The 12,198-nt window shown below is 45.2% G+C and overlaps 1 protein-coding gene across 4 annotated transcripts in view; it reads right to left on the bottom strand.

Annotated features, from left to right (window-relative positions):
- Positions 1 to 11,268, bottom strand: part of PHF2 (PHD finger protein 2) — a 429,233-nt gene extending 417,965 nt beyond the window's left edge. For 2 of the 4 annotated variants that reach the window (XM_077452101.1, XM_077452100.1), the window contains exon 1: positions 10,936 to 11,268. In XM_077452101.1, coding sequence (XP_077308227.1) covers positions 10,936 to 11,033 — 98 coding nt within the window. In that variant the 5' untranslated portion in view covers positions 11,034 to 11,268. The remainder of the gene's footprint in view (positions 1 to 10,935) is intronic. The other 2 variants (XM_077452098.1, XM_077452099.1) reach the window with 2 other exon arrangements.
- Positions 11,269 to 12,198: the final 930 nt, after the last annotated feature.

Raw genomic sequence — 12,198 nt, 5'->3', positions numbered from 1 at the left:
TTGAATTTTTGTTTTTGTGGTGGCACCAAATAGGAGCGAACCGTATATTCTTCTGGGCTGTTTCTATTGTCTTAAAGTCTCAGATGGGATGTGCGAGGGATCTGACTGTATTTCTTGTTGTAGTACTCCAAATCGGACTACCTTATTGGCTATATTGTCACTAGTTGTCTATGCTTTAGTGGAGATTTCTGCCAACTAGACTGAAGTTTTAACCTGCCTACATCCCTGTCTGTATTTTTGAAAACTGTTATGCCCTGTACACACGGTCGGAAATTCAGACAGAAAAGGTCCGATCGGATTATATTGTCAGAAAATTCGATCGTGTGTGGGTTCTATCTGACTTTTTCTATCGGAAATTCTGACGGAAACAATTTGAGAGCAGGATCTAAAATTATCCGACAAAAAAATCCGATCGGACTTTTTCTGATCGTTTGTAGAGAATTCCGACAGACAAAGTGCTGCACATTCTCAGATCAAATTACGAAACCAAAGCTATTGGCTACTAGACTCTACGTAGTCCCGTCATACACAACGAACGTCATCACGTTCCGAACCAACTTTGTCCGACCGTGTGTATACAACACCAGTTTAGGACAAAATCCATCGGAAAAAATCTGACGGATTTTGTGGTCGGAATATCCGACCATGTGTACAAGGCATTAACTAACCTAAAGCATTAATTAACCTAAGCTATAAATCATCGTTTAATGAAAAACTATTTTTATTATCAAAAGCTCAATTGATCAAGCTGAAGTTAGAAGCTGATTGGCTACCATGCACAGTTGCACCAGATTCCGAGTGCTCCAGTTTTAGTAAATCTCCCCCATTGAGGGTATAGAGCAGGGATATGCAATTAGCCGCCCTCCAGCTGTTGCAGAACTACAAGTCCCATGAGGCATAGCAAGACTGACAGCCACAAACATGACACCCAGAGGCAGAGGCATGATGGGACTTGTAGTTTTGCAACAGCTGGAGGTCCGTTAATTGAATATACCTGGTATAGAGCAAGCTGATGTAATTTTGCAATTTTGCATTTTGGCCCGTCTCTGACAGCCACCTCCAGCCCAACATCCCTCAATTAAAAAAATCAAATGAGCCTGGCAGAAAATCATTGGCAAAACAGTGGTTACATCCATTCAGATATAGCTGCTTTCAGGGTGGATAAAAATCAATGATTAAAAATAAAAAAATAAAAATAAAAAATAAAATCTTTTTTTTTTTTAAATCTGATTTTTTATTTATTTTTTTAAAATTTTTTTAATCAAATTTATTTTAATAAAATGCTTTTGGAGTAAAAATCTATCTAAAGATAGTTTTCTATTTAAGATACATTAATGATTTTGTTTATTCAGCATGAAATGGAGCTTAGTTATGTAGCAGGAGGCTGTATATTTTGCAATATTTACATTTTTTGTAAACTCACTTAAGGAATCCAAGCTAGTATAAGATGTGACCATGAGATAAAACAAAGTTCAGGAATATTCCTTTATCCCATTGTTTTGCAAATCTATGTGCACTACAAACTGTATGATTCAATCGGGTTCTGATATCGCTGTTTTACTAACCTGACAGCTTATTATTCTAAATAGGAAATTGCCATTTTAATTGTAAATATTAAAGATTTGTGTCTCTGATTGATGTATGGATTTAGCTTCATTTAATAAAGGCATTATTTTGGAGTGCGCCCGTCCTTTCTCCATTTTCTGCCATTTGACTTTTTGTAGCTGCTGACTTTTATATAGGGGGGAACTCCGCTTTAATGGAAATTAGATTTTACTGGATCTGTGTCAACAGAAAATAGAAAATATTGTTTGTTTTTTTTCCCCTCAATATTTCCGGTCTTTGTTTGTTTATATAATAAAAAAATAAAAAAAAACGCAGAAGAGATCAAATACCACCAAAAGAAAGCTCTACTTGTGTGGAAAAAAAATGATATAAATACCATGTGCGTACAGTGTCGCATAATTGTGCAATTGCCAGTTAAAATAGAACAATGATCAATAGCAAAAAAATATGCCCTGGTCGAGAAGGGGGTAAAAAGTTCCAGAGGTCTTTTAACTGGTTAACTTCATTGAAGTGTCACAAATAGAGAAGAGTAATGCCCTATACACATGGTTGGACATTCCGACCACAAAATCCGTCTGTTTTTTTCCGACGGATTTTGGGCGAAACTTGTGTTGCATACACACAGTCGCACAAAGTTGTCGGAATTTCCGATCGTTCTGAACGAGGTGACGTCAAACACGTACGTCAGGACTATAAATGGGCCAGTAGCCAATAGCTTTCGTCTCTAATGCCACGTACACACGATCAAATTGTCCGGCGGACTTGGTCCGGCATACAATCCAGCAAACAATCCGGTGGACTTTATAACAAATGGACTTGGCCACACGCGGACACTCCGAAAGTCCGGCGATTGCTAACGCAATGACATACAGCACATACGACGGGACTAGAAAAAGGAAGTTCAATAGCCAGTAGCCAATAGCTTCCTTCTTGTACTTTCTTCAGAGCATGCGTCATTCTTAGTCCGCCGGACTAGCACACTGACGAACGGATTGTCCGCTGAAAGCCAAGTCCAGCGGACAAATTTTGAGTCAAAACTACTTTCTAAGTCCGCCGGACTTTTACGATGAAAAAGTCCGTCAGACAATTCGATCGTGTGTACGCAGGAATTACTTTATTCTGAGCATGCGTGGCACTTTGACCCGTCGGTATTGTCTACACATAATCGGAATTTATGCGATCGGATTTTGTCGTCGGAAAATTTTAGATCCAGCTCTCAAACTTTTTCCGTCTGGATTTCCGATGGAAAAAGTCTGATAGAGCCCACACACGATCGGATTTTCTGACAACATAATCCGATTGGACCTTTTCCGTCAGAATTTCTGACCGTGTGCACAGGGCATTAAGGTGTCCTCCACCAAAAAAAATAAAAAATAAAAGTGGGCGTTCGGGTTAGAGATGACTTCGGAGCATGCCCAAGTTCATCTCTAATCAAAAAAGTTCTATACAAGTCTTGGTGCAGCAGCATGCAGTGCTGTCTATATGCCCTTGCGTTGCATCTGCACTGATCCATTCAGAAGAACAACAACAATGCATCTCAGCAGACATGGTATGAACAAGCCCCTAGTGTGATATTTTTGGACAGCATGGCCCAGCACTATACAATCATAAATTTGTGTCTAATTTTGGTACACAGTTCACAACTGCATGGTTGAAATACGTTTTCCAAAGCATTCAAACACATGATTGTTTACTGCTAGAACTTGGCATCGGGGCCAAATTCACATTGTACAGGACACAACAGCTGCTGGGAACGGCGTTCTGCTATGTGGACAATACTGCAGTGCTACGCTCCAATCCAGAACACAAACCGCCCAATAGTAAACGAGAACGCGGCTGGTAAGATATCCACATTCCTAAAGAACCAAAGATCAACAACAGGAAATTGTGCTTCATCCCATGTCTATTCAACCTCGATCTTCTGCTTTTGTACCAATGTGACACCACGGACCTGTAATTCAGTGCCAATGACCTGACTCATCAAACAATTCCCTTTTACCAATTTGTCCCAGCAGGCTCTATAGAATAGACATAAAGGATGCAACTGGTCTTTGCCTAAAGTACAACTAAAGGCAAAACTACTTTACGGAGATTCACCCTCTCTATTTGTCCTGTTTACCGTCATCAATGTAAGTGAACATTAAAAAAAAAAATCCTACATTTTGGGTTGTCCCCAGAAAACTTTAAAACACACGATCGGAATTTCGGCCAGCAAAAGACTGATGAGAGCTTTTCATAGGAAAATGCAACCGTGTGTATGCTCCATTGGAATTTAGTTGTCCGAATTTCCGCCAGCAAAACATTGAGAGCATGTTCTCAATTTTCCAGACGGAAAAACTTTCTATCGGAAATTCCGATCGCGTGTATGCAATTCCGACACTCACACATGCTCAGGTTCAACTAGGAGATGGAAGCTTTTGGCTACTGGCTATTGAACTTCCTTATTCTAGTCCCCTCGTACGTGTTGTACGTCACCGCGTTCTTGACGGTGTGACTGTGTGTATGCAAGACAGCTTGAGCGAAATCCCGTCGCAATTCCGTCAGGAAAACCATCAGAGCTTTTCCTGACGAGAATTCCGATCGTGTGTATGCGGCATTACAGGGGAAATCTTCTAATGGGGACACTAGTTCTAGAAACCTGGGTGTCCCCATGGAATTCCCGTAATTTGAAGAGATTTCCTCTCACTTCCTGTTTTGGTTATGGGACAAGAAGTGAAGAGAAATTTCCCTAATGGGACACAGAGGCCAAAAAAAAAAAAAAATGACAGCAGTTATAATCTTCTTTTATCAAAATGAAAAAAAAAAAAGTTTTGACTATAGTTTTACTTTAAAGAAACTATACTGACCCTATTATGAGGGCTGCCATTAACAACCACCTTCCAAAAAATGCTACCTGCATAGCTGTCCCTTGTTTTGAATTGGAGGTTATGAATGGCATTCAGCTCTTTAAAGAGGAAGTAAACCCTTCCAAACAACTTGGACCTATAGGTAAGCCTAGATTAAGGCTTACCTGTAGGTCCAAGCAATATCTCCTAAACCTATATGGTTTAGGAGATATTTGCCCGAAAATGGGCACCACTGTCTACGGCGCATGCGCCGTAGACAGCGGCGCGCATGCGCAGTAAATGCGGCAAATCCAAGAATGGATTTGCCAAATTTGTCGACTCCCGTGCGCATGCGCGCGAGTGACGTCATCGCGGCTTCGCCGTATGACAGCGGCGGAGCTGCGAGGCGCGACTCCCGTGCGCATGCGCGGGAGTGACGTCATCGCGGTTGCGCCGCTGTGATTCGTTGGAGCTGCGAGACGCCACAAGCAACATGGATGCGGCGGACTACAGGGGACAGCGGCGACTTCGCTGGCTCCTGTGTCAGGTAAGTGACACATAATGAGCTACTATGCGATGCATAGTAGTCCATTATGCTTTACCTTTGCAGGGAAAAAAAGAGGAAGTAAACCCATCAGGGTTTACTTCCTCTTTAAGTATAGGTTTTCTAAAAAAAAGCTCAAAATTAAAATGTTTAAGGAGATTACTACAGCATACACTTTATTTTTTTAACATCAGCATTGTAATATGAATACAAACACTAGATACAGTATATTTCAAAATCCAATATAAGCTTACTTAGAAGAACCAGCAGAGGCAGAAGACATCAGCGGAGGAGGCAGAAGAGCCGGAGAGGGAAGAAGAAGAGCGGAAGAGACGCCGGAGCTGCCTTAATAAATTACTTTTAAAACATGTGTAATGTGTTTTATTTTTGACACTTTTTTTTAGGTGAATGGGTAGGGGTACAATGTACCCCATACTCATTAACATAGGGTGGGGGGGGGGATCCGATAGGTCCCCCCAGCCACCAAAGGCCAGGGTTGCCGGGAAGAGGCTCTTGTCCCCATCACCATGGGGGCAAGGTGCTTTGGGGTTGGGGGGGCGCAGCCCCCTGTTTCAAAGCACCCACCCCCCATGTTGAGGGCATACGGCCTGGTATGGTTCAGGAGGGTGGGGGGGGTGTTTGCTTGTCCCTATCCCCTTTCCTGACCTGCCGGGCTACGTGCTCGGATAAGGGTCTGGGATGCATTTTGGGGAGGACCCCACGCCATTTTTCGCCATGGGGGTTCCCCTTAAAATCCATATCAGACCGAAGGGCCTGGTATGCTCTTGGAAAGGGAACCCATGCCATTTTCTTTTTTCAAATTTTGCGTGGAGTTCCCCTTCAAAATCATCAGAGCACAAGTCGCACGCCAAAGTCGGATCAGTTGAGACCACGATCCGAATTTGATCTAACTTCAGTGATATTCAATGGGCTGAAGTAGGATCAATCAGACCAAAGTAGTGTGGGGAGCATTTTCAAATTTAGACCAACTTGTGTCTGTCGGACTAGTTAAGACGGCTCTCATAGGGAAACATTGATTTTCACATGTCATGCGACATGAGCTCCCAATGTTGGAGCGTTTGTCGTACCAGTGTGATCCCCATCTGAATGCTTTGCAGCTTCTCCTCTGCTGTTTACATTTGGTTTCTAAGAACTACATATCCCACAGTACCTTGCACAGTTGCTTGTGATCTCAACCGAACTGTTAAGCCATCAAATGGGCAGTGTCATAACTGATCATATGTGCTGCATCTTGACCACTGCAAACCAGACAGAGAGTCCAACCATACACGGAGAGAAATTCGCTGAATTCCCCCATCAACACAGACAGTGTTTATGCGGGAAGCCCTCCTGCAAGGCCATTGTCTTCTCCCGCCAGGAGATGGGAGGGGTCTTCCCCACTAGGAGAAAACATTGATTACTGCTAGCAGCTATAGGAGCCGCTAGCGATAATCGCAGATAAAACCCGGCATTCTGGTTGTACTTAAGTTGATCGATTGATCAACTTGGTACCATCCGCCTGTCCATATATGGTTCGAATCTCGGCCGGTTACTGCTGAACCAGCCTAAGAGGAGAGCATCCGATAGAAGAGTTTAGTTTCGCTTTAATCCTTCAAGATGCAGAGATGGGTCTACTGAGATCTGCCAATACAACCCTTCAGACTCGAGGCACTGATAATGATAATGTCCTATCTTGCACGGTAGTGAAACACTCCGTATTGTCACCTTAAAAATGATCCCAAACATGACGGGACAGTCACCCAATCTAGCGAAAGGCAATTCGACTATTATATTTTTCGGCAGCAGCAAACGCTGATAGTTCTCAGAGAAGAGACGATTGGTTGGGTTGGATTTTGTCATCCCGTTGCTCACGGTTCTCCAAAGTAAGGTCAATGACAAGAGTGTCTAGCTCCTCTCCTATACATTAATAAGCAGGTTTGGGCAAGTTAATGTAACGTCCATTTAAACATACATTCGGCGCTCATCCAACAGCTGTCTAATATCTTTGATAGCACCCAATCATATGTCAGTTTACTAGCATCACACCATAAGAATGGAATTCTCTATGGCTTACGGAATTTTGTAAATTGTTCTCTGGCCTCCTGAATAATTATACATATTGCATATTATAACATTGTCCCATCATTTCTAACATCATTGTAACAAAACCGGACCACAGCAGCTCAAAACAAAGAAGTGAGCGACGCACGCACCAAGAGCGCGGACCTTCCCACCGAGCATCTGATCTCATAGACTAGGTGACAATTACAGCTGGCTACGGAAAACCAGTAATTTGCCATGTCTTTCATATTTATATCATCTGCAATGTTATACCGAAGGCAGACTGCAGTGCACTGTACCGCCGTTAACATACAGCCAGACCTTGGCACAGAGGGGTAAAGAAAAATCAGCATGATAAACACATACACTCACCATCATCAGAGACCATCACACAGGACGGGTCACCTGATGTAAACACATACACTAACTATTATCACATACAATCACACAGGACGCGTCACCAGATGTAAACACATACACTAACCATCATCGGAGACCATCATACAGGACGGGTCACCTGATGTAAACACATACACTAACCATCATCAGAGACCATCATACAGGACAGGTCACTCAATGTAAACACATATGCTAACCATCATCAGAGACAATCACACAGGATGGATTACCCAGATGTAAACACATACACTAACCAGCATCGGAGACAATCATACAGGACGGGTCAGCTGATGTAAACACATACAATAACTATCATCAGAGACCATCATACAGGATGGGTCACCTGATGTAAACACATACACTAACCATCATCAGAAACCGTCATACAAGACGGGTCAGCATATGTAAACACATACACTATTCATCATCAGAGACAATTAAACAGGACAGGTCACCAGATGTAAACACATACACTAACCATCATCACAGACAGACAATCATACAGGACAGGTCACCTGATGTAAACACATACAATAACTATCATCAGAGACCATCATACAGGACGGGTCAGCTGATGTAAACACATACACTAACCATCATCAGAGACAATCATTCGGGACGGGTCACCTGATGTAAACGCATAAACTAACCAACCATCATCAGAGACCATCATACAGGAAGGGTCAGCAGATGTAAACACATGCACTAACCATCATCAGAGACAATCATTCAGGACGGGTCACCTGATGTAAACACATACACTAACTATCATCAGAGACAATCATACAGGATGGGTCACCAGATGTAAACACATACACTAACCATCATCACAAACCTTCATACAGGACGGGTCAGCAGATGTAAACACATACACTAATCATCATCAGAGACAATCATTCGGGACGGGTCACCTGATGTAAACACATACACTAACCATCATCAGAGATAATCACACAGGATGGGTTACCCAGATGTAAACACATACACTCATCAGAGACAATCACGCAGATGTAAACATATAATAACACTCATGGTAGACTGTAACACAAGACGGGGTACAAGATCTAAACCCATGTAGTATAAATCACCCAAACACACATAGTGGTAGCTTTATCCATATATTACAATAGATGTAAACAAAGGCAATTAATTAATGCTTCCGTTGCCATGATGTGTGGGGTTGTCATCGTTGACTGGACACAACTGTCACACCATTGCTGATCTGTGATGCACATCCCTCTGTCAGAACTGTCATTGTACCGTGTGGCCCCCTCTTTTCTCTTTAACCCTTTGCACACAATGCAGACTACTCCCGATTACACTCGTCCTCCCCGGCCGCCTGTGATCCATGCCAGGATCAGTGGTAACGAGGACGGTGTAAGAAGCAGCTTCATGGAATGCTATTGATCCAATCTGACTGGCTGCACTTTTTCTTTGGATGCGTTCAATAAATTCTTGCACAGGGTAATCACAAGGTTTTCTAGGTTGCTTTCTCTGGCAGAGCGTTACCCTCCAGGGTGCCATGTACACCGAGCTCCGGCCTGGTCAGCAATCTTCCACTTCTATTTCTTTTTACTTTGATCATGGCTGTGCCGTGTAATGCCGGCCTCGGCCTTGAAGCAGAGTGCTGGCAGCCTTGGCTGGGACCGCCGGCACTTGTCTGGTGAACAGAAGTGGTTAATAGAGCACAAGCTCCTTATTGTTCGCCTGTCAATGAAGCAGCCAGAGCGAGACCAGCTGATCCCCATTCAGAGCCACTAAAACCATTCATGGCAAGGTTTCCTCCTGATGGTGGACGCCGAAGCGCTGGGGATGTTCCAGCCGCGACAACTGGAGACGAGGGACGGCTGATGGGCCACCACACTCTTGCCTTCAGCTGTTTACATCACCCCCCCACCCCCACCCCAGGCCCTGCGATACAAAGACCCCCGAAGGGTTAATGGCAGCCAGACTATAAACAGCTTTGTCTGATCTACTTTTCACAGAGCTATCCACACGCTGGTGTGCCCGCCATTCAAGTTTCTGCTTCCACCCAGTCACAACACACAGGAGAAAAGAAGAGAAAAGGGATGAGAACGGGTCTTGGATAGTTGAGGAACATTCCCGGGGAAATGAGGTCCAGCCATGGGGGATGAGGATGGGTCATGGGGAGATGAGGATCGGCCATAGGGGATGAGGACCACTCATGGGGAATAAAGATAGGTCATGGGGGAATGATGGCCAGTCATGGGGAGTAAAAATGGATTACAGGAGGATGAGGATGAGTCATGGGGATAAGGATCACTCATGGAGTGGTGAGGACAGGTTGTGGAGGAATGAGGACCACTCATGGGGGGATGAAGCCAGATCACCAGGGGATGTGGGCAGGTCATGGGGAGATGATGTCCACTCATAGGGGGAGAGGATGGGTCACTGGGGGATGAGAGATGGTCATGGGGAGATGAAGATGGGCCATGGAATGATGTGGACTGGTTGGAAGGATGAGGACCACTCATGTGGGGATGAAGATGGTTCACCAAGGGATGAGAAGGAGTCATGGGGAATGAGGACAGGCGACAGGAGGATGAGGACCACTCATGGGGGATAAAGATCGGTCATGGAGTGATGATAGGTTGGAGGGATGAGTACTAGTGGGGTTGGAGGAAGGGATCGGTTTGTGGTGCAGGTGGGGACTGGTCATGGAAGGGATGAGGAATGGTGGAGTTGGAGGACTGGTCATGGAGGGGATTAGAATTGGTCATGGTGGGATGAAGATGGGTCACATCGTGGGATGAAGGCTGGTTGGGTTGGAGGATAGAGGACAAGTTATGGGTGATTCTTCTCAAGTCCTGGTAGTAGACATGGCGAAGTAAGGAAGAGTCCACATGGAGGATGTGACAGAAGGCAGAGAAGGTCCACATGGAGGATGTGGCAGAGAAGGTCCACATGGAGGATGTGGCAGAGAAGGTCCACATGGAGAAAGTGGCAGAGGGCAGAGAAGGTCCACATGGAGAAAGTGGCAGAGGGCACAACATGTCCATATGGAGGATGTGGCAGAGGGCAGGGAAGGTCCACATGGAGGATGTGGCAGAGCATGTCCATATGGAGGATGTGGCAGAGGGCAGAGCATGGCCACATGGAGGATGTGGTAGTGGAGATCCACATGGAGGATGTTGCAGTGGAGATCCATATGGAGGATGTGTATGTGTCCGGTGACAGTATGGAGAACAATAGTGCTGTGTAGACTGACAGGCGGCACACAGGAGGACGGAGAGGAGATGGAGGAGGAGGCCGCCTGTCATTCCCACCAAAACCAAACCCCGGGGACACATCCCCGTCCTCCCCGATCACACACGGGGGACCCCCGATCACATCGGGACAATCAGCGGGGGGCCCCCGATTACCGGGCAGCCCAGCGGGGAGCCTCGATCGCACAATAGAGACAGGAGATGACAGTCACCGGGCTAACAATAAGTCCCCCCTCCCCTTCCCCGGACACCCCCCTCCCCTCCCCGGGCACCGCACACCCGGAGGCCCGGATGACACTCAGCCGATCCCTACCTGCCGTGGAACCAGTCCTTGCAGGCGTCGCACTCGATCATGAAGCGGGTCACGTCGTAGGGCAGGCGGCAGATGCAGTACACAGGCACCGTCGCCATGTTAGATCCCCGCTCACAACAACACTCCCAGCCAGGGACGGAGGACAGGACACCGGGGGGAGCCGGCAGAGGGGAGGGGGAGGGGAGCCGGGCGGCACAGCTCGGGATCCGGGCACAATGCAGAGGGCTGAATGCGGGAAACTTTCCGTGGGCTCTCCCCGAGCTCCTCCCGGATCAGAGCGAGGGAGGCGGCGGCTGAGCGGGGCTCGGAGCGGGGACAGGCTTTGTCTGTGTGCCCCCTGGTGACAGCTCTGCCTGCCTGCCTCACTACACTCTGTACACTCTGCACTGTGTATAGAGAGAGGACAACACACTGCACAATATACAACAACACACTATACTGTGTGTGTATAGAGAGAGGACAACACACTGCACAATATACAACGACACACTATACTGTGTATATAGAGAGAGGACAACACACTGTACAATATACAACACACTATACTGTGTGTGTATAGAGAGAGGACAACACACTGTACAATATACAACAACACACTATACTGTGTGTGTATAGAGAGAGGACAACACACTGCACAATATACAACACACTATACTGTGTGTGTATAGAGAGGACAACACACTATACTGTGTGTGTATAGAGAGAGAGGACAACACACTGCACAATATACAATACTGTGTACTGTGTGTGTGTATAGAGAGAGAGGACAACACATTGTGCACTATACTGTGTATGTATAGAGAGAGAGGACAACACTGTACAATATACAACACATTGTACTGTGTGTGTATGGAGATAGAGGACATCACACTGTACAATATACAACAACACACTATACTGTACACTCTGCACTGTGTACAGTGTGTGTATATATAGAGAGGACAACACATTGTACAATATACAACATACTATACTGTACACTCTGTACTGTGTGTGTGTGTATAGAGAGAGAGGACAACACACTGTACAATATACAACACACTATACTGTGTACTGTCTGTGTATGGAGAGAGAGGACAACACATTTTACAATATACTGTGTGTGTATATAGAGGACAACACATTACAATATACAACACACTGTGTATGGAGGGAGAGGACAACACACTGTACAATATACAACACACTATATTATACTGTACACTGTGTGTGTGTATAGTGAGAGGACAACACACTGTACAATATACAACATGCTATACTGTA

The sequence above is a fragment of the Lithobates pipiens genome, unplaced genomic scaffold (assembly GCF_037356315.1).
Source record: "Lithobates pipiens isolate NorthernLeopardFrog02 unplaced genomic scaffold, aLitPip1_a1.2 Scaffold_23, whole genome shotgun sequence".
In the NCBI taxonomy this organism is placed as follows: domain Eukaryota; kingdom Metazoa; phylum Chordata; class Amphibia; order Anura; family Ranidae; genus Lithobates; species Lithobates pipiens.
Note: the sequence above shows the minus strand (reverse complement) of the source record. Positions and strands in the feature narration are given on the sequence as shown.